At 48.5% G+C, this 25,543-nt stretch overlaps 6 protein-coding genes across 6 annotated transcripts; 4 read left to right on the top strand and 2 right to left on the bottom strand.

The window, feature by feature from the left end:
* Nucleotides 1-683: 683 nt before the first annotated feature.
* TRV_02181 (uncharacterized protein) lies at nt 684-3,701 on the top strand (the record flags this gene model as incomplete). The annotated part of the gene is made up of 1 exon (XM_003023627.1): nt 684-3,701. The coding sequence occupies one exon, from the start codon at nt 684-686 to the stop codon at nt 3,699-3,701; it is 3,018 nt and encodes a 1,005-aa protein (XP_003023673.1).
* Nucleotides 3,702-5,758: 2,057 nt separating this feature from the next.
* On the top strand, nt 5,759-10,439 carry TRV_02180 (ABC multidrug transporter, putative; the record flags this gene model as incomplete). The annotated part of the gene is made up of 4 exons (XM_003023626.1): nt 5,759-6,342; nt 6,396-6,930; nt 6,987-9,458; nt 9,519-10,439. 4 exons carry the CDS (start codon nt 5,759-5,761, stop codon nt 10,437-10,439), a joined length of 4,512 nt encoding a protein of 1,503 aa, XP_003023672.1.
* Nucleotides 10,440-17,153: 6,714 nt separating this feature from the next.
* On the top strand, nt 17,154-18,869 carry TRV_02179 (C2H2 finger domain protein, putative; the record flags this gene model as incomplete). Its single annotated transcript, XM_003023625.1, has 1 exon — nt 17,154-18,869. The coding sequence occupies one exon, from the start codon at nt 17,154-17,156 to the stop codon at nt 18,867-18,869; it is 1,716 nt and encodes a 571-aa protein (XP_003023671.1).
* Nucleotides 18,870-20,613: 1,744 nt separating this feature from the next.
* Nucleotides 20,614-21,674, bottom strand: TRV_02178 (ribulose phosphate 3-epimerase (predicted); the record flags this gene model as incomplete). Its single annotated transcript, XM_003023624.1, has 3 exons — nt 20,614-20,877; nt 20,952-21,203; nt 21,237-21,674. 3 exons carry the CDS (start codon nt 21,672-21,674, stop codon nt 20,614-20,616), a joined length of 954 nt encoding a protein of 317 aa, XP_003023670.1.
* Nucleotides 21,675-21,956: 282 nt separating this feature from the next.
* On the bottom strand, nt 21,957-23,160 carry TRV_02177 (uncharacterized protein; the record flags this gene model as incomplete). The annotated part of the gene is made up of 4 exons (XM_003023623.1): nt 21,957-22,304; nt 22,368-22,585; nt 22,674-22,941; nt 23,062-23,160. The coding sequence occupies 4 exons, from the start codon at nt 23,158-23,160 to the stop codon at nt 21,957-21,959; spliced, it is 933 nt and encodes a 310-aa protein (XP_003023669.1).
* A 988-nt stretch (nt 23,161-24,148) lies between these two features.
* On the top strand, nt 24,149-25,274 carry TRV_02176 (uncharacterized protein; the record flags this gene model as incomplete). Its single annotated transcript, XM_003023622.1, has 2 exons — nt 24,149-24,391; nt 24,489-25,274. The coding sequence occupies 2 exons, from the start codon at nt 24,149-24,151 to the stop codon at nt 25,272-25,274; spliced, it is 1,029 nt and encodes a 342-aa protein (XP_003023668.1).
* Nucleotides 25,275-25,543: the final 269 nt, after the last annotated feature.

Below are 25,543 nucleotides of genomic sequence, written 5' to 3'. Positions count from 1 at the left end.
GTCTGCAATAACACAATTGAATGTGATAAGATCGCCCTGTCTTTGCCACCCTGGAGAGCTCTAACACCACCGGGGCATCTTGTCCGAGACTGTCTTTGACGTGTTAGGCGAGAGAACAGGAAATTTATATGCCATGGCCAACGGGGCTCTGGCCAGGCCACTCTATATATATAACAGCTTCCACTCTTACTCTTGGGAATTGGTAGCAGCGGGTTTCCGAAGGCAGCTTTCGAGAGTTTTTGCCCCTGGTGCCCGCTTGTCAGTGGGAACGTTGATAAGTGGTGGAGTCGCGCCAAGGGGCCTGGGTAGTTATTTGTTCCCTTTTTTTACTCTTTGATGACGAGAGCTCCCGGTCGTCATTCACTCCATCGGGTGGGAAGACGCCCGTATTAATATGTCGGTAGATCCGCTGCAGGTAAAGAGGCCGGTTCCTTCCAAGATTCTTCAGGTTCTATTCAGTTCTATTTCTCTCCCACATCTCCGCGGATCGCTGGCGGTTCTTCTCGATCTCGACTCATCGCTGTTGCGACACGACTCCTCCGTAATCCCGTGGAAGGTCGAGACACACTCAAGAACAGGAAACTTGCCATCGATTCGATTCCTGTTGCTGGAATATATAATTACAAGCAAGGAATGTGTCTTCCTCGCTAGAAGCAGGACAAAGACTACGGACCTGATACAAGATGTCGACCCCAATTTACGAGGGCGCCCAGCCCAAGTACAACACTGGAACCGCATCCGACGAACAGCCTAGAGAGGCAGAAGCTGGCCAGCAGTACAACTTGCCCGTTGAAGAAGACATGGTGGATGATAAGGGGAACCGGGTGCAGATGCTCGTTGAACCTCCAGAAAACGACGAGCACGGGCTTCTGAACACTACTCCCTCGCAGGATCGAGAAAAGGCCAATCGTCTAAACGATGATATCACTATGCTGCAGGCAGAGCGCATGGTGTCCAACGCGGAAGCTTCGGATATAGAAAGGTCGCTCTCTATTCGGCCTGCCCGCTCTCACCGGACAGAGCCCGTGGATGAGTTTGACACGGCTACGAACCCCATCCATGAACATGCCTCGCTCTACAAACCACCAGAGAATCCTACTACCTCCATCGCTCGTTTCTTCAAGAAGGTCCACGAGTCAAGCTTTCTCGTACGCTATTTCACCTACATTATCCCGCTAGTGCTCATCATACTCATTCCACTGTTGCTCGGCGCCTTTGTCTTCAAGGATGCCACCGTTGGTGGCGTCAGCCTCCTCTGGTTCTCAGTCTGGCTGGAGATTGTCTGGCTCACCCTCTGGGCGGGTAGAATTGTCGCCAAATTTCTCCAATACCCTGTGGCCATCATCGCCAGTTTATTCACCAATAACTCGAAGAAGTGGCGGGATCTGTCCGCTCAATTGGAATTGCCAGCTTCGCTGTTCTTCTGGTGGTTAAGCATAGAAATCTCATTTTTACCAACAATGATAACCCACCATGTTGACGGGGACCGCACGGTTAAAAGGTGGGAGGTGATTGTGAACAAGATCATCATCTCGATCTTCGTCGGCATGACGCTGAATCTTATCGAGAAGCTGATAATCCAGCTTATCGCTATCAGCTTTCACTTGCGAACATACGCAGACCGGATTGAAATCAACAAGTTTCAGATCGGCAGTCTGGCTAAGCTGTATGCCTATTCCAGGGAACACACGACTATGAACGACTCGGATCTGGAAGAGAAGTCTGAAAAGCGCAGTTCAGGTACCAGAACTCCCATGATGTATGCTGACCGAGCCCAGAGAGCTGCTCGCGGAGCCCTCAGTAAAGTCGGAGACGTTGCCGGTGCGGTTGCAGGTGACTTTACCGGTAGACGTGTCAATTCAAGCAGGGATCCTCACCAGGTAGTCTTAACCCTACTTCGTTCTACTTCTGGAAGTCAAGTGCTAGCCCGTCGCTTATACCGCACCTTTGTTAAAGATGGCTTCGATACTGTTTTCGCTGGGGATCTCAAGTCAGCATTCGATAACAACGACGAAGCTGATGCTGCCTTCCAGATGTTTGATAAGGACATGAATGGTGACATCTCAATGGAGGAGCTGGAAGCTGTTTGCACTGAGACTGGAAAGGAGCGGAAATCTATCACTGCATCTCTCAAGGATCTAGACTCTGTCGTCTCCAAGCTTGACGACGTATTTTTCTTTATCGTTGTTGTCATCACTATCTTGGTTTTCCTATCCCTCATCTCAGCGTCGACCGCTGGAGTCCTTACATCCGCCGGATCAACTTTGTTGGCTCTATCCTGGCTTTTCTCTGCTACAGCTCAGGAGTTCCTACAGAGTATCATTTTTGTGTTCGTCAAGCATCCTTTCGATGTTGGTGATCGAGTGTCTATTTACGGTAATACTGGTGCAAATCTCACAGGAGACGATTATTTCGTTAAGGAAATTGCTCTCCTGTATACGGAATTCAAGAAGATGCAAGGCCATGTTGTCCAAGCTCCAAACAGCTATCTGAACACTCTCTTTATCCTCAACCAGAGGCGTAGCGGTGGCCTTGCCGAAGCTGTCCCTGTTATAATAAAATATGGCACCACGCTCGAGCAGATCGACGCCCTACGACAGAGACTCCTAGATTTCGTCACTTCGGAGAAGCGCGAGTTCCAGACCCAGGTGTTGACTGAACTTAAGGAGGTGACGGAGAACTACTCTATCACACTCAACGTGGTCTTCTTCTACAAGTCAAACTGGCAGAATGAACTTCTTCGTCTGCAGCGCCGTAACAAATTCATTTGCAACTTGATGATCTGTTTACAGGAGCTCAACATTGAGGGACCACGCATGAACCTTGTCGGATACCGATCTGATCTTCCAGCTCATATCGCTCATCAAGGTGCTCCGCCACAATATACAACCACTCCTGTTTATGGTGCCAACACCCCTGGAGGGATGACGGATGTATCGCAGACGTCAGAAGCACGCGATGCCCTGGGTGATCTAGCTTCATCCTCGGCTGTACAGCCTCCACACCATACCCAGTCTATCCTTCGACACCGTGACCGATCCGGGACGACGGCCTCAAATCGATCCCAGACCAGTACTCACAAACGAGTTGACTTTTCCCTCGGCATGAAAGCCTTGAGCTCAGACGACATGATATCGGATGTATACTGGGACCGTGGTCATCGTGTAGAGGATATTGTACGCTCTACTAACCTCGAAGCAGCTGAACGCCGCCAGCAAGAAAAAGACTCTCAAGAGCGAGCTAATGCACCTCTGGAAAGGACCCCAACTAATCTGAGAAGCTCAAACGACTCCCATCGCCCCAACTTCTCCCAGTCAAGAGGAAGTGTCTCTTCGTCTGTCTACCGGAGTCGGTTTTTCGGTCGTATGGGAAGCGGTAGAGGAACACCGTCACGGAGTCGAACGCGTGACGGAGGCGGCCGGTATGAAGACCTGGAACAAGGACGATACCACGCTTCCGTGGCAGATGAGGAGTCTGGCCCGGCTTCGGCCCCAACCCAAGCATCAGCTCCCCCAGCTCCTGGCCCAGATCAACCTCGAACTCTAGACCCACGTTCTGGCAGCGTGGACACCCAGGGAATGTACGATGACGGCCAGACTCAGGGAACTATGTGGTCAGCTGGCGTCGAGCGACACCCAACCCACGGCTCCGAGCGGCCACTGGACGAAAGTTACGAACTGCCTAATTATCAGCGACAATAAGACAAAGAACTCTCTTTCACTGTTACTTATTGACACCTTGCTTTTTTTGATTTTTGTCTTCCCTTCGTGCACATACCTTTTCTACTTCATACGGTTCGGAAGCCTGGCAGCTAACTACAAGCTCACCTCGTGTTACCTCCCTCCTTCAAGCCTTTCAAAATCTGCTTCATACTCGCTCTCACCTTTAGCGCGTTGGATTTCCAAGTGTCTTTTCGAATGTTTAATAATATATTATCAGCCAGCCACTATAGCAATAGATTCCATGACAACTTAAGTATGCAGGATGAGCTGAAACATCCAATGACTGACCCTGCTTAACTACACCCCTCCACAATTCTCGGCTACATGTCTCAGCTGCAAGTATGCGTACGTCTCTGCTGCACTTTCCGCCCTACCGTCTATTGAGTATTGTCCACGGGGGCCCCTGTCTGTCAGTAATGATTAAAGGGGAGGTTCTTGTTGTTTTCGCCCTACTACAGCTCAATGCTCATAAAGTCTACTACCGCCAAGCCTCCCGAACAATGGAAGCGTTCTTTAATTGGCCAGAATAGCCGCCAGCGCAGTAACCGATAACTCCTGCTCGGCTAAAAAGGAACATATTTACTGGAGATGATACTCCGTACAGCCGTTGGAAATTGATTACCTATGTTACGAAAGCAAGATGGGTGCGCATTTCAGAGTAAAGCCTTCGGTACCCTGTGGTTCGCAATGATAGCGATTGAGGAATCAGTTACATATGTACATTATCTAAGCCTGCAAAATCGTCAACAAGGTACTTTTAAACACAGTGCCGGTCTCCTCTGATCCAAGTGGCCAGCCACTCGCTTGTACCACATCTTATCCCTTACATCAACCCGCTTGTCAAGCTGCCTGTCAAGCTGTCTGCCAACCTACCGCCTGCCCGGGCCCCCCTGATGCCTCGGTCCGTCTTGCATCCGCCATCACGCCAAGCCGGAACGGAGCGTTTCTTCTGCTTAATCAGCTGTATTGAAGCGTGTAATTTTGCTGTACACGATACATACGATACGGCGGGTAGCGAAAAGCCGCTTCCGTTCTCCTCCTGCACGAAACTCGGCCATCCCACGCAAGCTGCTCGCTCCATCTGCAGCCCCTTTTCGCCATCGCCTGACTCAGGAGCCGAGAGAGATGTCGACAGAGACGCCGTGCACTATATGGGGCACTTGGCTTGGTGTCCCAGACAATGGGGATCGTGGGTAGTCTCGTCTATTGTGCGATATCGTGCTGACATGCCATGTAGGACCGCCATGTGCTTTACGGTGCACAAGTCAATGTACACAATAATGAAGAGATGCATCTGCACGGGCCGTGCCTTGTGTGGTAGATTTACATGTCATATCTCACTGTTTGCTGCCAGACAGCGGGTACATAACACCAGTCTTGACACTCGGACTCGGTCTGGGACGCCTAAGCGGTCGCCACAGGCCAAAACTTTGCTCCTGGCCTCCACACAAGCACAGATGCCCTTGGTTGTCTATCGGATATGGCTGTTTTCCGGCTTCCGTGCTTGCAACAGTCGTTCGGTGGCGTATGATTGGGCCCTGAACATACGCTGGTCGGTCAGGGTCCTGAGATCGCAGCGTTTACTGTTCGGGGCAACCATCCCGGAACGCGGATAAGCATCGGTTCCAATATGTCAAGGAACGGCATGGGGTACTCCGTACGTGTTGTCTTTTTACTTCTTCCTTACTTTTGATCATCTTCTATTTCTTCTCCCTCCTCTTTCCTTCATGCAGTTCTCGTGGGTTTGGATCTTTGTTGTTTTTCTTTTTTATACCGGTGGTCGTCTCTTCCGGGTATATTTTATCAATTCCTAATAATATAAATCTCTACCAACTTTTAATCCGAACTTTCGTGCATCACTGCATGTCTATTTCCCTTTGACCAAAGTGCTAGACATTCGTTTTGAAGGCTAGAGGAAGAAATCAACATCAATACATACCCATTACCCAATCACACCCCTGCTACATCACCGATTAATATAGTCGTCCATACTTCCGGCAGCATAGGAGGTGCTATCGTCCATAGAGATCAGCAGCATGGCTCCGGCAGAGGAGACCAATGTTACTAAACCCACAGGGGAGCTCAGACCGGACGAGAAATTGAACTATGAAGAAGATGTTGAATGCAGCGGATCGAGCTCGACGACAGTTGGAAAGACCGCTTATGATACCGATGACATCAGTCAATCACAGGCTGCCGAGCTGCAGGACCTAGCCCGTCAACTCTCCAGAGCCTCTCGCCAGGGGGGTCTAGATGTTGAGAACGAACCCCAGCAAGTTATCAATCCGTTCCTGGACTCGGAGTCGGATCCTGAGCTTAATCCGGATAGCAAGAGCTTCAATGTAGCCAAATGGCTTAAGACTATCCTCCAGATTACATCAAGGGACCCGGAGAGGTTTCCCAAGCGTACTGCGGGTGTGTCGTTCCGGAATATGAACGTCCATGGCTACGGAACTGCAGCCGATTATCAGAGTGATGTTGGGAATCTTCCGCTTAAGGCATGGAGTGGTATCATGAGTATGCTTGGGCTACGGAAGAAGGTCCGTATAGATATTCTGAGAGACTTTGAAGGTCTTGTCAAGAGTGGCGAGATGCTTGTAGTCTTAGGACGCCCTGGAAGGTATGCATATTTTATTGCTATTTGTTTATTGGCACTTGTTAACATCCATATAGCGGTTGTTCAACCCTTCTTCGGACACTATCGGGTGAGACTCACGGTCTCTACCTTGACGAAGGCAACGATATCCAGTATCAGGGTATCTCCTGGGAGCAGATGCACAAGAACTTCAGGGGAGAAGTCATCTACCAGGCTGAAACTGAAACTCATTTCCCCCAGATGACCGTGGGAGATACCCTTTACTTCGCTGCTCGCGCCAGAGCTCCTGCAAACAGACTGCCAGGTGTCTCCCGAGAGCAATATGCCATACATATGCGCAGTATGGTCATGTCAATGCTTAGCCTGTCGCACACCATCAATACCCAGGTCGGCAACGAGTATATCCGTGGTGTATCTGGAGGTGAGAGGAAGCGAATAAGTATTGCAGAGACAACCCTTAGCGGAAGTCCTCTACAGTGCTGGGACAACAGCACCAGAGGCCTTGACAGTGCCAATGCCCTTGAATTTGTCAAGTCGCTCCGCTTGTCTACTAAATACTCCGGAACCACTGCCATCGTTGCCATCTATCAGGCCGGTCAAGCAATCTACGACGTGAGTTCTGCTCGTTTCTTTTGAGGAATTCTAGTAGCAGCTAACACCTTCTATAGATCTTTGACAAAGCGGTTGTTCTATACGAGGGACATCAGATCTACTTTGGAAACGCTGTCCGAGCAAAAGAATACTTCATCGAGATGGGCTTTGACTGTCCTAGCAGACAGACCACTGCTGACTTCTTAACGTCAGTCACCAGTCCGTCCGAACGGAGAGTCAGGCCTGGCTACGAGTCTCGTGTACCCCAGACACCGGCTGAGTTTGCTCAGCGATGGAAGGAAAGTGAAGACAGACGAATTCTCATGCAGGAGATTGATGAATACAATAAAACCTACCCGCTACATGGCGAACAGCTACAGAAATTCCAAGCCTCTCGGTCAGCTGAAAAGTCCAGGTCAACCAGCAAGTCCTCGCCATATACCCTCTCTTACCCCATGGAGATCAAACTTTGCATGTGGCGTGGATTCCAGAGACTGAAGGGAGACATGTCCATGACCCTGACCTCCATTATTGGAAACATCGCCATGTCCCTGATTATTGCCAGTGTGTTCTATAACCATCAAGAAACCACTGACAGCTTCTTCTCCCGTGGCTCTCTCCTTTTCTTTGCCATTCTCATGAACGCCTTTGCTAGTTCCCTGGAAATTTTGACCCTCTGGCATCAACGGCCCATCGTGGAAAAACATGATAAATATGCTCTATATCATCCATCCTCTGAAGCCATCAGTTCTATACTCGTCGATATGCCTGCAAAATTGGCCGTGGCTGTCGTGTTCAATCTGATCATATATTTCATGACCAACCTGAGGAGAACGCCTGGTCACTTCTTTATCTTCTTCCTCTTCTCCTTCACCACGACCCTGACCATGTCTAACGTTTTCCGTTCCATTGCTGCCGTGTCTCGTACCTTATCCCAAGCTTTGGTTCCTACCTCAATCTTTATGCTTGCGTTGGTTATCTACACTGGTTTTACCATTCCAGTTCGTGATATGCGACCCTGGTTCAAGTGGATCAGTTATATCAACCCCATCCAGTACGCGTTTGAGTCCCTCATGATCAACGAGTTCCATGACCGAGAATTTAAATGTGCTGCCTATATACCCAGTGGTCCCGGATACTCCAATGCCTCGGGAACATCCAAAATCTGCGCAGCAAAGGGAGCAATGGCTGGGAATCCAACCGTCAGCGGTGATGTCTTCCTCCGGGAAACATATTCTTACTACGCATCTCACATGTGGAGGAATTACGGCATTATAATTGCTTTCTTCGTTTTCTTCCTTTTCGTCTACATCACGGCCACGGAACTCGTATCTGCTAAGCCTTCAAAGGGAGAGATTCTCGTCTTCCCCAAGGGGAAGGTTCCGGCATTTTTAAAGCAGTCTAAGAAAAAGCAAGACCCTGAAGCCGCATCCCCACAAGAAAAGCAGCCAGTAGAAAATTCTGGCCATGACCAAACTGCTACCATTGTGAAGCAAACATCTGTATTTCATTGGGAAAGTGTGTGCTACGATATCAAGATCAAAAAGGAGACAAGACGTATCCTGGACAATGTCGATGGATGGGTTAAGCCTGGTACTCTTACTGCCTTGATGGGTGTGTCTGGAGCCGGAAAAACGACTCTCTTGGACGTCCTTGCAAACCGTGTTACCATGGGTGTTGTCACTGGTGAAATGCTCGTTGACGGTCGTCTCCGTGATGATTCATTCCAGCGTAAGACCGGATATGTTCAGCAACAGGACCTCCACCTGGAAATCAGCACTGTTAGAGAAGCATTAACATTCAGCGCCTTGCTCCGTCAACCTAACACTACCCCATATGAGGAGAAGGTTGCCTACGTCGAGGAAGTTATCAAGATGTTGGGAATGGAAGAATACGCCAATGCTGTCGTCGGTGTCCTAGGCGAGGGTCTAAACGTTGAACAGCGCAAGCGCCTTACCATCGGTGTTGAAATTGCGGCTAAGCCTGACCTCTTGCTCTTCTTCGATGAACCTACCTCCGGGCTTGACAGTCAAACGGCCTGGTCAATCTGTACCCTGATGAGAAAGCTTGCGGACCACGGACAAGCTGTCTTGTGTACTATTCATCAGCCCTCTGCTATGTTGATGCAGGAGTTCGATCGACTCCTGTTTTTGGCTTCTGGAGGACGAACCGTTTACTTTGGTGAACTAGGAAAACATATGTCTACTCTCATTGAATACTTCGAGAGTAAGGGGGCCCCCAAATGCCCTCCAGACGCAAACCCTGCCGAATGGATGTTAGAAGTCATTGGTGCCGCTCCTAGCTCGAAGACCGACATAGATTGGCCGGCCGTTTGGAGGGACAGTGCAGAGCGTGTCGAAGTTCGTCGTCATCTTGCAGAACTAAAGTCAGAGCTCTCACAGAAGCCCCAAACTCCCCGGTTGGCTGGATACGGTGAATTTGCTATGCCCTTGTGGAAGCAATATCTCATTGTCCAGCACCGTATGTTCCAGCAGTACTGGCGTAGTCCTGACTACATCTACTCGAAAGCCTGTCTTGCCATTGTTCCGGTATGCTAACATCCCCTTTCCCTTGATTATACTAGTTTGATCACTAACATATCACTATAGACTCTATTCATTGGTTTTACCTTCTACAAGGAACAAGTCAGTTTGCAAGGTATCCAGAACCAAATGTTCGCCATTTTCATGTTCATGATTCTCTTCCCCAATCTTGTACAGCAAATGATGCCCTACTTTGTCATCCAACGATCTCTTTACGAAGTCCGCGAACGGCCCTCGAAAACATACTCCTGGATAGCATTTATGATATCATCAGTCATCGTTGAAATACCCTGGAATGCCCTCCTAACTGTCCCCGCCTTCTTCTGCTGGTACTACCCCATCGGCTTCTATAAGAACGCAATCCCAACCGACTCCGTGACTGAACGAAGTGGCACCATGTTCTTACTTATCCTGATCTTCCTCATGTTCAGTTCAACATTCAGTTCCATGGTTATTGCCGGTATCGAGCAAGCGGAAACAGGTGGAAACATTGCCCTGCTTTGCTTCTCCCTAACCCTCGTCTTTTGCGGTGTCCTCGTTAGTCCAACCGCCATGCCCGGATTCTGGATCTTCATGTACCGCTTATCTCCATTCACATATTTCGTTTCAGCCGTATTATCTACTGGAGTTGGAAGAACAGATATTGTGTGCGCTGCCAACGAGATTCTCCGTCTTACCCCGGCTGCAGGACAAACGTGCATGGAATACCTGGGTCCTTACACTAAATTTGCTGGAGGCCGAATTCTTACCCCTGATGCCACCGACATGTGCGAATTCTGCGCTGTTGCCGATACGGACACCTTCCTGAAGGGGGTTAACATCATCTTTGATGAACGCTGGAGAAACATCGGCATCTTGTTCGGATATATTGCCTTCAACATGGTCGGTGCCATCGGCTTGTATTGGCTTCTCCGTGTCCCCAAGAGGAAGTCTGGCGTGAAGCAGGGACAGCAGCCACAAAGGCAAGAAAGCGAGACAAAGGCATAGTTGTATTCCAATTGGAATACTCGATGCTATTCCGTGGCCCATGAGCCATTGCACATATATTACTTTTCCACCTTTGATATATACACACTGCACTCCCCTCCAAAAGCTACGACAATCTTACCTTTTCATGTCTTGCAAATAGACTAGACTTTCATGCCAATACCCTTCTTCACCTCTTGTTTTTTAATCCTACTAGATCTGCATATCTTAATGTGTCCCTCAGAGTCACTCTGGGGCTTTGCTGTATATCATACTTTGTCCATGTCTCAGTTATGTTGCTTTCTCAATGGCTACTCCATTTTCTTGATCATTCTTCAGTTTCAAAAATATGAATCCAACCCGGGGGAATATCAAATAGAATCCCAGACTCCTCCGCCACAAGGATATCCTAGTATTCGTTGTCCCTAATTCACTTCTTCCGGTGATCCAGCTACCATGCTACTGGTAATTTCGCGCGTTCAACACATGTGTAGCTTTTACACTGTCCATTAACGCAAATATGTTATCGAAGAGTTTACAGGTCACATATTGTATGTATGTAGGGCTGGCGTATGGGATATGATTTGAGAGATCTTAATCTCGACGAGAATCCGGGCTATGCAAACATCTTGCTTGGATTCTTATCCGTCAGATAGAATTATCACTCTAATACATTCAGCTCCACCCTGTGCGGTCGATCGCCGAAAAATTCGGTGGTTCTGTGGTGTCCTTGACAAGTTGGAACCTGAGCGGCTGATTTCGTCCTGGTTGCACCGGGTATCATGTCCATGGCCAGAGAAGCAGGTAGCTGGAACGCTGTGTACACATCTCTAGCAAGCGAATGTTGAACCCCCTTGTGTCTGATGTCGTGTTTGAAATGCTGGAACCAGTGCTATTATTAGAATCGTGTAACTATTTTTCGTTTGTATGATGTAGTCAAATATAAGAGACATAAGGAAGACATTATCTCCAGAGAATCTCCTCCCATCCTCTTGGATCTGCTTGGCTTACTACCCCGGTGTTTTCTGTTAACGGGCCAAATAACTAGTCTTATTGGGCGGGGAAAGATGTGTCCCGTCTTCATGTAGATGTCGGTATCGAGAACGAGATTGTCGTTTATTTTGCAAGTGAGCAACGATAGCATGATTCGCAGAAATAACCGGTTTAAGCATCACGGAAGGTTAACTAGTTAGTTATTTGACAGCTGGAATGTTAAGAGCCATCTGCAAAGTACGCATGAATTGCTCTGTTTGGAGTTGACCTGTAGTGTGTAATTCGTCTGAAAATGAAGGTTAGTTTCTAAGAATAGGAAGTCAAAAATAGAAACTGGACCCAAAATAACTCTTGACTTAGCCAGTAACTAACTCCAGAGGAGTTATTGCTTAACTCCACACCTGTCAGTGGTTAACTAACTCCGGGTGGACAACAGATAGCAGACAGCGTCTCCCTTACGTCCTCAGAGTACGTATGCTGCCCGCCGTCGACGGTATGCATCACCATATCGTGTTATCCATGAATGTGAGCCTCCCACACACCCCGTATATTCCATGTATAAACTTTCGAGCTGTGATGACATCTTGTGGACAAGGAGTAAGATTTTAGAGCGAAAATATTTTGGTTCAGAGCAAAACTCCAAAATTAACACCCATATTTATTAATAATTGTGCATATTTTCTGATGAGTCACGCACGGGAGAGAAGGCATCTTGCATGTGTAACGAGATGAATCGTCGTGATTCGATCGGTTACCATGGCTGTGGTCAATAGCCTATTTTACCTTGCTCAGGTTTGGTTTATTTTTAACTGCCTTGCCGCCTTGAGACAAAGACCGCATAGCCAGCGAATTCTCAAAGTTTTAAGGCACCCAGTGTGTAGCGAATAGGTTCTGAAAGTAGAGGGCCAAAAGAAACAAACTTTTCCTCCGGATTCTTCTCCGTCTTCCGCAGAGAGCGAAAGTAGTGAGAAAGTACTCAGTACAGAATGAGGCCAAACTCTTCTTTTCCTCAGCTCGGGTAGGCAAATTATGTCAGTAGCGGGATTTTCTCTTTTCTCATTCAGCTTTCGCCCAAGCCAGCGTACTATTCGCCTGCTGCATGCAGACCCCTGTTCAGCTGACATCCGAGGCATCCACGGCGCTTAAAAGGAAAAGAAGCTGAACGAGTGATGAACGAGTGATCTGCGGTACGTCCAAGCAACGGAGTCTGCCCGTCAAGCCAGAGTGCGGCAGTGCGTACGGAGTATACTTGAGAGTGTGCCCTGTGTTCCGCAATGCACTGGGGCACTGGCTCATACGGAGTACTCTGTGACAAAGCGATGGGAGGTTTTCGGCGTTATGATCTGGGCGGTAAAACCGACGTAAAGGGGGAAGGGGGAAGCGAAAGGCCGAGAAAACAAATATATTTGAATCATTTCTTCTTCCTTGGGTGATAGTTGAGTCTCGAGTTTTTGGGATGATCGGAATGGGCGGAGGAACTCATCCACGCGGACTAACTGGACTCGTGGGAGAGCCAACCAAAATGGTAAGTTAGAGGGGGAGGGAAAACATTGCTGTTTCTTTGCTTCTTTCGCACAGTGTAACTAACTGATTTGACAGAGTAAGAAATTCAGGTTATTTTGCTTCATTCCTCATCCTTCTAGAAGGGGGCCAGATTCTCATGCAGGACTGTTTCATAACCTTCCTGCCAGTCCAGCAGATGAGATATGAGCAGTTACCGTATTTGCCAGTCTGCCATACCCTGGTGCGTATGGACTGCATGGCCAACCAGTACTGGTTTATCGAGTTTCAATACATTGTTTGGTGGTGTGTAGGACAGCTGAGAGTGCCAGATGACAAGAGAACTCTGTTGTTGAGTAACTGAGCGTAAACGATGGGAGAGATCCCCGTGGGGGCCAGGAACCTTTTCGAATAAGCTCGAACGCGGCCCTTCGGTCGAAATCAGTCAATTTGTCCGTTTAACCCCAAAGGCAGTCGGTCAGCCTTTCGCAATCTTCTCTCAACTCCGCCGGATGGAAGGGAAAGGTTCACCACCACCACCACCACCACCTCGACTTGCTCTCTCGCATAGTTAGTTATCCGTCTGAACCACGGGTCCGTTGCGCCGATTATGCATGGAAAGAAGGATCGGCTTGCGACACAAAGATCACAGCGTACCTGAGAGTAAGAGTCTTATTAACTTTCGAAGTTGACCAGCGCCCGGTTCAGGCTAGAAAGTCAGTCCGTCCCACGTTTAGAGCACCGCCCGACTCTTCTTGGAACAGACTCTTGTGTCTCGTCTCCTCCCGGTAAATCGTCGATCAGGACTTTTGAGTGTGGTACAGGAAGAGATGCCACTGGCCCTGATCTTGTGTTCTATAGCATGTAAGGCAGCAGATTCTCACTGCATGGGAGCTATCTGCCTTAATAGCCAAACCCTACTCCGTATAGTTGTATGGTTAGCCTGATTGATGTGCACAGCCAAAAAAACGCGGCATCCGGGGTATCTCGTCGGTGATTTGACGAGCTCACCATCAGCAATCCTTGCGAACCCTGCCTCCTCCAGCAAAGGGCGGCATATATCGAAGGTTTCTGGCGTGCAGAAGCCAGAGGGATGAACCGTCAGGCCTCATTCCCACAAATCACCAGCACAGCCCAATGAACAGCCAACTTCGCCCGGAGGAGACACCGTCCTGAGCCCGTCGCCGGACAGATGTCCATCTTCGATGCGTCCGTGTCTCCCCTCGACCTCCGTGAAGCTGCAGATGCACCGAGAAAGAAGCAAAAGACGTAGAAGCAGAAGACGCAGAAGACGCAGAAGAAGCAACGGAGGTTGCGATGCGCCGGCAGAAAAGCAAAGGCGGTGTTCCCTTTCCGGTAATTGCTACGACCAACTCGACGAGGGGCTGTAAATGTTAGAAACTCGCACAAGAAAAGAAAAACAACGGCCGCTTCAGGGCCACAGTTCTACGCTGGATGGAGACCGCGAGGCATCGAGACACTGAGCTGATGAGAGGGATGTGATGCTGGGGATCGACGTCTCGCGATGGAGTTGAGTCTGCTTGCAAAAGCGTCGCTGTCACTATTATCTCCCTCGTGCTAACAAGTCCATATCCATATAGAAGCAGTCCACGAGTTAACTTCTCTCCAACCTCCCTGGCAGATCTCTGATCCTCCAAAAACACAGCCCGCTAGGGGGTGACGACAGGCATCCATGCTCTGCCACGCCTTTGAATTGCGCCCGGTCTGCGGTCTGCGGGGAGGGGGGGAAGAAGGGCCTTCTTGCATTGGCTGATTCGTGGTATGGCCGGACGCCTGGATGCCGAGAGCAATGACATTGCTGCACAAATTACTGATTACAAGAGTACTGAGTGCGAGGAGACTGTCCTCGCTAGACGTGATTGGAGAGGACCGCAGAACCTGCCCTGCCTCGTACAGTTTCGTCCTGGCTGAAGGATCAGACTTTGAAGATGAAACTCGTGTGGGACAAGGTCCAACTCGGTCTCCTCGGGGCGACCATGCATATTTTTCTGACAGGGGGGAGGGACGCCCTTTTTTTTTTCAAAAGCACAAATTCCAAATAGTATTTGTTGCACATCCTGGGTACCATGGAGTACATGGCACACAGTCCCTCTGCTCGGGAGATGCGGTCCGAATCCTCCTATTCAAAGTTTTAATCCTCATCCAATCGTTCCTCCCGCTTGGACGAGAGGGTATCCACCTTTACGAGCAATAGCGGCCTTCAACACGTGTTTATGATCCCCAGCTCAAGGGTAGAACCTTGATCTTGAAGGTTTGCCTGTCAGCTCTTGATAATAATCATAATACTTCTTACTTATATCCCGCAGTAATGGACTACCAAGGGCGGGTTGTGGGACCTCTGAGATAATAATAATAAGAATGGTACCATGCACATACTGGAACTCGATCCTACACATGGCAAAAACAAAATCCAAAAACGAGGAATGCCTGCAAATCCTGCAGACTCAACTCAGCAGCAGCACTATACATATAGGGTCCATTACTATGGGACTTGCCCTGTCCCCCTGGCCGTGAAATAATAGCCGTTCACATAGGCTAACCTCCTTTTGACCCAGGGAGGCTTGGACACCTTGACCAATAGACGATCACAATGTACCCTTGTCGTACCAGCAATGGTCTTGCACGGAATCGTGCTTGATCGCAATGCAGGACATCCGTCTTGTTCGTTCATCTGTTTAGCTAGCAGGTCCGACCAGCAAGTCACTGCTCTAGGTAAGAGATTATCCTGTAAACGGGTTATCGGAACGCTGATCGAGAGGAACTAATCCAGCCACCCCGTGGAAAGCGAGATGACGGGTTAACTAGTCTCGGAGTTAATGAGGAGTTTAACTATCCGCTCAAAAACTAGCACAGCAGTAGTTGACAGACGGAACACAGTTAACAACTAGATATGCTGTGCTATTACTCTCTGCACCTCGCTATGTACGGCATATATGTCGATGCTGCTCTTCCCGGATGCTATGGCCTGCCTAGCGCTCGCTACGGGACTGGAGCATAGCACAAAAGGAGCAAATCAGGTACTGGCATCCAAATTCCCCCCCCCCCCCGAACTGGGATCATTTTCAGCTCGACGATTGTAGTTCATATTCTGTACACCCTACGTACATGTGGGCACTCATGATTTAAAATCAGTATTTATATTACTTCCGTTTTATCTCCCTGCTGATAGGAAGTTTCTCCATATGTAAGTGAACCCCTGGCCTCGTGGCGGACAGGATATTGAGTTATTCCTCGCTCCATGAACGGTCCAAAAAAAAGTCGGAGAATAGACCATGGGGGGGTAACCCTTCACCAGATACCAGCATATACTAGCCAGGGTGTGATGCCGATGTTGATAAGGGGCCCGCAGGGGGGTAACGAAGAGGCATGCCCTGTTTACGCTCTGTACCAGACCAACTGTTACTCTGCTGTGGACAAACGACATTATTCGCTGACTTGTATTTTGAAATAGGAGGACGATGTCTCTCTTGCTAGTGTTGATCGCCATGTGGCAGAGACAAACGTGTCAAACCCCCAAGCACATACACTTTTGTCTCTCACAGGCTCGTATTCCGGCAAGGATCAGGGCGACGCTCACTTCGCTTCCTGGAAAGCCATGCAGGGGCGCTGGCCTTGTGATTTCCAATCCATTGCAAATTTATTTTTATACTTCGGCCACCACGTTTTTTTCCTTTTTTTTCTGAAAATGGGGCCAGGCATTGAGGCTCTGCATAGTTCAACCGTGTCCGACACTCTTATCTCTGATTCTTCTCATGTGGCCTTTCAGAGGGAAGAAAAGAGAGAGAAAAACAAATATCGGAACTATCAAAAGCTGACTGGGTAATCCCTGTCCCCTACACCCGCTACATCATGGCGCAAGGTCGGTGGGTGGTGGAACAAGCTCTCTCTTCTTTTCTCGGGCCTGAGCTGCTGGCTGCTTTTATATGCCCTCGCATCCCCCAGATCCTCCCTCAGCTTGAACACAAACAACCTCTCCTTCTCATACCTTCACGCTACACGCTGGCATTAACTACTCTACTTCTACAAGCACACTAGTGAACCTCATGCCATACATGCACTCAGAGCTACACACCTACCAGGCTTCCACTGTTCATCCCGTCTACTACGCTATTGAACCGTGAAAGCCATCTGCTCTACCCGCAAGTCTAGAGAGTCGCACGTCAAATCCCAAGGTATTCATCAATTTCTACTGTGTTTGGATTCCAAAATCAGATTTCAACGATGACCTCAATGGCGGGCACCTTCACTCTCGCCCTCGACCCTACTACACATTTCGGCTTTTCAGAAGACGGGTCCCATACTGACTACGAGCTGGCTATCTCTCCGCGATCGGATGATATCAGAGCCATGCTGGGATCCAACGACTTCCCCTACGACCTCGATGCCGCGGGAGTGATGAACCAAAAGCAGAATATGACCAAGGCACAGCCGCTCACTGGGTTCGAGCAGTGTGCTTCAGCCTTTCCAGCAAATCCCCAGAGAGATGTAGAGATCTACAACAGCCCATATCACATGGAGACTACGATTCCCTGGGAAACTGACTGTATGATGTACACCTCACTGCCACAGCGCATGGTGAGGTATACCTCTCCATTGGGCTCTTGCGGAGGAGACCAATCTACATCTGATTCCTCCATGAGCGAGTACTCGTGGAACTCTCCTAAGCTCTATCCTAGCGTCAACGATGTATTCGACTCGCCAATCACCGAAAAATGCCAGTTCTCGGATGGCATCGACAATGCTCTGTCTAGGAGCCTAAGTGGTTCGCAGTTAGGAAGCGAATGTTCTGTCTCATCTAAAGATGTACAACATTACCCGGATCCTGTCCCTACCCAAAGCCCTACTTTTGAAGAACTCATGCTGTCTAACAAGCCACCCCGATCTATCCCTGCCTTCATGTCACAGTCCTTTTCACTACAAAACCTGGACTCACGGCTCGGGCAAGATGACATGGTCTTCGGAGATCATTTACAAACTGGGAACAACGAAATAGTTGATCCAGCCCTAGGCGAGGCCTATTTCGACCGCCAGAACAGTCTCTCGGGAATCACTTCTGCGGGATTTTCTGGCTTGGTTCACAAGCGAGTAAAGTATAACGAGATAAAAGCAGATAGCTCTGTTTCGATACCCAGCCCTCCATTATCCCCAAGCGGCAGTGAGAGTGGTGTACGAAAGAACCGAGCGAAGCCAAAGCAAAGACAATCCCCAGTCAGCAAACGCACGACTAGGCGAACCCCGTCGAAGAGTTCAAGTTTCAGCATTCCCCGAAACCGCCAATCGGCGGCGGACCGCATCTTCTCCTGCGTTTTTGCCCCATATGGTTGCACAAGCTCCTTTGCCTCCAAGAATGAGTGGAAGCGCCACGTTCTATCCCAACATCTCCAGCTTGGCTTTTATCGATGTGACATTGGTCACTGCAAGGTGTCTAAACCGTCCAACTCTATGGTGTCCACTCCCTACTCCTGCGATTGCCCAGCCTCCATCTCCTCTTCCCCTTCTCATTCATGCACTATTACTACTATGCGTACCCCCAACGACTTCAACCGCAAAGACCTCTTCACTCAACATCTTCGCCGCATGCACGCGCCTTGGTTGACTCTCCCCTCTCCACATGAGCCTACCAAGGGAGAACGTGAAGCTTTCGACAAGCAACTTGATGAAGTGCGAGCCAGATGCTGGGTCCAGCAACGGCAAGCTCCTCAGCGAAGCCAGTGCAACTACTGCAGCCATGAATTTGTTGGCCCACACTCCTGGGAAGACCGCATGGAACATGTGGGCAAGCACTGCGAAGTTATGGATACCGAAGAGCGCGAAGACGTTGCCCTGCGTGAGTGGGCCATTGAAGAAGGTGTCATTCTACCATACGGGCCTGGCAAGTGGCTGCTAGCAAGCATACTGAATGGCAGTGGAAAGAAATTCTGTGGATACTCCTCATAGTATGCTTCTCTTTTTTGCCTCAAATGGGGGAGAAAAAAAGGGTGAGAGAACCGAACCAGAAACGAAAACAAAGGAAAAAAACATCCCTTTTCTCTGTCTGTTTCTGTATATATTTTCCCCTACTTGTTTGTTTATGACTTTTCTTATACTTTTTCATTTGTTACGACTCGGGCAAGACTTCAGGAAAATTCAGCATGGCATTATGTGGTGGTATGGAAACACGGGTTTCATTTGTAACGAATACAAAGCTTTGATATGACTGCTTTTCTCCCCTTTTCCCAGTTTAATATTCTATTGCCTCTCAAATGGCCCTCCTCTACTTAACCCTGATATTTTCTGCATATTAATATCACAATAATGATCTTGAAGATTGATGTATCGTACTCTCCAGCGTTCACTTTAGATCTTTGGCACTTGCTACTAGAATCTTCCGATATCCAATCTACAACTTGCCGCATCCAACTCATCCTCAATCATGTTCTAAAAATTTACGGAAAATATCATAATTCAAGTTTCCATCCAACCGAAGTATCATGTAGAGTGTCTTTCAGAAGCTACGCCCGCCTTCAGCATGCAGGCTACCTGCATGCAGCAGGGCTCAAACAACTCAGGCCCTGGTTAATCACTGACATATCTATTAGCAATCGAGCGGGACTATGTAAGCTCCGAAGCCACTTAAGGGGTATGCACGCAACCTGGCCGCAATCCTGTTTGCACGCGGCCATGCACGGAAGAGTAGATGCAAGTGTCCATGAAGGATTCAGCTTGCATCATGCCTGTAGATTGCCATGCAGAGCAGCTGTACTTGGCAGCAAATTTTTTTTTTTTTTTATTTTTTTAAAGTATTACGGGATTTTCCCGGGTGCCGTTGGCCACGAGGCTGGGAAGTTAGCAAATAATACCTTAGTGGGAATGTTCCAAACGTTAGTTTCTAGATTCCCGTGTAAGAGGTTGATTGATGTAGGATCGTGGACAGATATACGAGAACCAACAAGCTTTGAGGATTGTGTGGACCCTCCGCCATCTCATGGACAGTTGGTTTTGCTTCGTCATGCCTTATGACGGCGCCCGGAGCAGCGCACAGAAAAGTGGCCGAGATAGTGGAGGTCTGATTCTGGAGACTTACGTCTGCAGATATCCGAGGGAATAGAATGTGGCTGAATGTCCCTAAGGGTAATATATCCTGTGACTGTTTGTCGGGTGTAAATAGGAGAGCGCATAAAAAGATGACATAAATCTCCTGAAACATCGTGCAGGGTTCAGCACAACCATGTCTGCATAAGCATTGAGCACCAGTTACCCCAAGTTCAATAGGCTACCTCAAGGGGAGAACCGGAAAAGGCTATCTATCATTTGCCGAATCGAGTATGGTCGCCTACTCGCGAGACACATATAATGTTGAAAATGTGGTATATAGCAGCTTTTCCTGGCTTTAATTGCTGTATGAAATTTGCGGCCCCCAAGCAATGTGCAGTTAATATGCAATGAACATTAGAAAGTAATTGCATATATGGCGTGTTGCAGGTATATACACGGTGTTCAGAGCGACTGATGGCCAGATAAGTCAGTTATCCATGTGGATAATGCCATATCTTTGTTGCATAATGCTGGGATCAATAAATCGTCACGGTGGGGGACATGATCTACGCTAACTGGCGTAGGGTGCATTGCAAAAATTATGGTTATAATGCCAGGGAAATTTGCAACCTCGCCTGCGAGACATGCTAGCATGACAATAGATCCTCTAAGATCGTCTTCGCTTTTCAACTGCCTCTCGAAGTTTTGCAATAACTTCAGCGGGGTTCTGGGCTCCAAAAACGGCGGATCCCGCGACGATGACATTAGCACCCGCATCAGCCGCCTGGTCTATGGTTCCAACGCCCAGTCCACCATCGACCTCGATGTTCATGTCGGGGTATTTGGCTCTCAGGGCCTGGACCTTGGGTAACTCGGAAGCCATGAACTTTTGGCCGCCGAAGCCTGGGTTAACTGTCATAACAAGTACCATCTATAATATAAACTGTTAGCACAGTTGGTCTCCATAAGATTCTCCCGCTGGTACGCCCGAAGAAGTGTCCTCACATCTGGTCGTTCAATTGCCTCCTTGTTTTCTAATATATCCCAGAGCACATTTACACTGGTCTCTGGTTTAATGGCAATGCCTGCCTGCATGCCTAGTTCGTGTATATAACGAATTAGCTCCTTTGGGCTTGTTTTTTCGGTTGTCGTGTTATCCGAAGGCTCCTTGGCAGCAGTGGACTCGACAGCCGCCTCGTAATGGAAGCAGTACAGGTCACACCCGGCGTCTTTAAATTCTTTAGCCCATTTTTGAGGCTATAACAGCGTAAGCTATGAGATCATATATACTTGAGGCATAGGGATGCGGAGGAAACGGAAGGGTGTGGGTACCTCAGCAATCATCATATGGCAATCAAAGGTCCCTTTTCCACCTGCACAAGTCGGCCTTTGGACATGAGTTCTTATCTTTGAGACAACCGGAGGTCCGAAGGTGATGTTCGGCACGAAATGACCGTCCATGATATCAACGTGGATCCAGTCGCTGTCATTGTCCATCAACCCGGAGCATGCTGCACCGAGAGAGCCAAAGTCGGCAGAGAGAATTGAGGGAGCGATAATTGCCGGTGGTCCCATCGTGAACGATCTGTATGAGCTTGCTAGAGACTGTGTTGGATTAAATGAAGATGAAAGCCGGGAAGTTGAGGTTGGTTTTGTTGGATGTTTTGATCCAAGATGAGAGATAGTGGGGTAGTGGGGATGATAATGCGTATTAGTCAGCCATATCATCACATGACATAACTAAAGGTCAAATTTTCTTGGTTATTAATCAAATTCCTGTAAATATCTATATCAACAAGATCAGACGAAAGGAAAAAAGCACTTAGTTACAGTCACAGATACTACCTAATGGCCCCTGTAATAACGGGGAGTGCATATTCTACAGATGGGCTTCGAGGTTGTAAAAAATAACTGGATAGGCACTGACAAATTGCTTACCCCGGCACAGAGATGAGAGCTACTTTTATATAGTACAGAATTATCGATGAAGTGCGAATCTACTTTGTTCACTCATATATTATTGAACCAGGGATGCTCAAGGGCATCATTTGCGGTTATCCTTCTCGCAGGATCCAGACTTGTCATCTTAGCGAGGACATCCCGAAAGGGCTCGTCAACATCCTCCCACATCGAAAGTGGCTTTCGCGGGTCCTCCGGAGTAAACTCATCAGCAACAGCAACAACAATATCTCGCCACTCGGCAGAATCATCTTCCAGGTGTTGTAGGAACCCAACCAAACCAGGGCCATCCCCGAAATGAGAGAGCAACCGCTTGACTATAATACGATCTTTTTCATAAACATCTATATCCCTTTCGTTGATATGGAAAATATTCTTGTGAAGCATGGTATATATGCACTAGATAAGGCTAATGAGCATATATTGTTATTACAATGGAGGGATATTTAAACAGTCACTCACAACAAGGCCAAAGGAGAAAATGTCAGATGGAGTGTTGATACGGGCAGCAGCGTGGGACTCCGGGCTTCGCCACATGGGATTTCCAAGCCGGGCACCACGAACATTTAGGCCAGGGGGAATCATCGAACCCATCTCCAGGTCTCCAATTTGAGTTCTCTCTATTTTGATTGTGCCATCAACGAGGTCACAGTCGACAAATATGTTGTTTGGCTTAATATCTTGTAAAGTTGAAATGGAACGAGAAGTTAATACAAAGCAAAAGCAGCAACTAGTTTAATAAACTAGGTAAGGGTGGAGTTTAATTACCACCGTGCAAAATGCCCCGTTCATGTAGAGCGGCAAGTCCAGTTAACGAATCCCGCAGGATTCTCTTTCTAGCTATATAAGAAAGACCGTCTTTCCTAGCTAGGCCGAGTAAATCTTCGGTAAGGAAGTCATATATAAACAAGAGGTGCTCAGGAACAGTATCCTTCACTACTCTTAGGTTAGGGCAGCTTGCAAGAGGCGTCTGTAGGCCCCACTGATATTCGAATTCAGTGGAATATATATTTTTAATGGCATGCTTCTTTCCGTCCTGGGTTCTAATAGCGTTGGACACTTAGCAATCTAAGGCATCAAGCCCTGGGCTAGTGTATGATACATACATAGCCTGATAGACACATGACAAGTCGGGTTCCGTCCTGTGCTGACGAACCTGATCGATGTAGTAGAGTTCCCCAGTTTGGCCTGTTAGGCTTGCTCCCACTTTCAGCGCTCCCTTTGGCTGCGTGGCATGGCTGGTTGACATGCTCATGGTTGACGGTCTCCTGGAGAAGAAAATGTCTCGACGCTGTACGGTATTAAGTCGGAAAAACAAAGGCGATGTAAAGGGGGCTGATTGAGGACCGAATACTCGCAGTCTAAAAGCCATGGCAATTCAATGTCCAGAGTGGTATAGTAACAGTTAAATAAACATTGAATATCACGGGGTATTAAGTGTGGTACAGATATAGGTATTCAGTAAGTTGGATGAGGACTGCATGACTAGTTAGCTATATGCCGAATATAAGATGGAAGGGAGCCCGAGAATCCATTTTTCAGTCCATTGGTGATTTGATTGATTGCATCGGGAATAGAGGTTGCTTGAGACTCCGGCGGACAACAAGCGCAGGGTTCTTCAAGCGAGGCATAAGGGATATATTGAGCATCATCAACTGCTCCGTCAAAAGAGGCATAGCCAGACCTTTTCGCTATCAATTCGCTTGATAATGGGCTATGTCGTTGTTTCTCTGAAGAAGCTCAAGGTTGCCCCTCTCGGCCTGGTGGTTGGTAGTCGAAAGTGACAGGTAGTTATGACGTTAACGTCTCCGTACCGACGCTCGGGGATCCAGCATGTAACGTGACTCTCTCTGACCCGACTGCTCTGCTCCCTTCGTAGGCAGTAATAATGCGATGAAGTTAACGAGACGACAGCTTTCCACGGCCAGAGAAGCCTTCAACATTTCAGTCGACGTCTCCAGCTGTGCGTCTGCGTCCCCCGATCTTTTGTTTCGAGTGAACCTACCTAAGCGGCCGTTTGAGACCACCGGGACGGCCTATTTTTTATCCTCGAGACCGCTCAACGGCGACGGAGTAAACGAGCGGGCAGCCCCCCTAACTAATAAAGGGGCTGATATCATTCACTGATACAGCCATATTCTCCTACGGCCTGACCTAGCAACTTCTTACGTCGAAAATACTCATCGAACTGTCATCACATCAAAAGTCCTGCTGGAAGGCTTGCTGGCCGAAGTTCTACAGTCATGGCGGGAAATCCTCCAACATCGTACACCACCGACCCCACGTTATTCCTGTATACCTCTCTGACAGCCGGTTCTTCCCACATCATCACAGCAACGTCGAGGTTAGAAACGATTCTGAAGGCGAACAAGATCCCTTTCCGAGCGATCGATGTTGCCACAGATGAGAAAGCACGCATGATATGGGGTCGGAGGTCGAAGGGCAGAAAGCTACCTGGGCTGGTCAGATATGCCAGCATAGTCGGAGTTAGTACCAGAAACTCATACTCCTAGTCATCTCCCTTGGTCTTCTTCCTGCAAGCTGCTACTGTCGAAGCCGGTCACTGATGCGTGGAATCTATAGGATCTGGACCAGATTGAAGAATGGAATGAATACGGTGAACTGAAGGCACAGATAGCTGCAACCCTGTCACCCTATGACGCTTCAAAATCGGAACCGCAGAAAGTGGCTGTAGCACCCACGGCAACAGGAGCAGCAGCACCGCCTAAAACGACCACCTCCTCGGCGCCCCATATACGGATAGGGGATACTCCTTCGCGGACTCCGTCGGGCGAACAGCATGGTGAGAACATGCCAGCTGCGTTGAGACAGGCTAGCGAGGAGGCTGCGGCAAAGGCCAAGGAGAACATGCGGGCAAGACTAGGATTAAAGCCTCAGTCACCCTTGCATAAATCCGAAGAGCAGAAGGCCGAGACGAAGGAGAAGGGACCAGAAGATCAGAAACCGGAGGAGACAAAACCAGAGGACAAGTCAGCGGAAGTGGGACTGAAAGAGAAAGATCCAGAAGAGAAGAAAGCTACCGATCAGGAGGAGCCATCTGAACAGAAGGAACTCGAGGAGAAGACGGAAGCACTAGAGCTGGGGAAAGAAGACAAATCAGAGGGGCAGGAACCAGAAGGGAAGAAAGTAGATGAGCAGGGGGGAAACAAAGAGACCCAGAAGCTGGCTGGAGCATCCCAAGCTGCAAAGGATGACAAGCCGGAGCCCGTTACAGCTTCGGTGGAATCCGACGACTCGAAACTGGGAAAGGAGAAGGATGGAGAAGATGTATCATCCACAACCGGCCCAAGTGCAACCTCCAAGGAGGCAAAGGGTGCATCATCAGCTCCTGAGAAAGAAGCGGTATGATGCTGAACCAAGCTGGACCCCCCTCTCCCCCTTTTTTTACCCATTCATCCGACTAAATATAATAATTACTATCACGAGACACCCATCAAGTACATACAAACCATATAAAGTGTGGTCACATATATGCTACGGATGCTCCGTACTGTTACAAACGCTTCAACCCGTTCTTGCAACCGCACATGAACAGTGCCAATTACTGTACGGAGTAGTTACTTCGTATCTCAATAGTCCCTTAGCTGAGTGGTTGATAATAATAATTATTACTCAGG

This window comes from Trichophyton verrucosum (assembly GCF_000151505.1).
Source record: "Trichophyton verrucosum HKI 0517 chromosome Unknown contig00202_1.f1.exp, whole genome shotgun sequence".
Classification (NCBI taxonomy): domain Eukaryota; kingdom Fungi; phylum Ascomycota; class Eurotiomycetes; order Onygenales; family Arthrodermataceae; genus Trichophyton; species Trichophyton verrucosum.
Note: the sequence above shows the minus strand (reverse complement) of the source record. Positions and strands in the feature narration are given on the sequence as shown.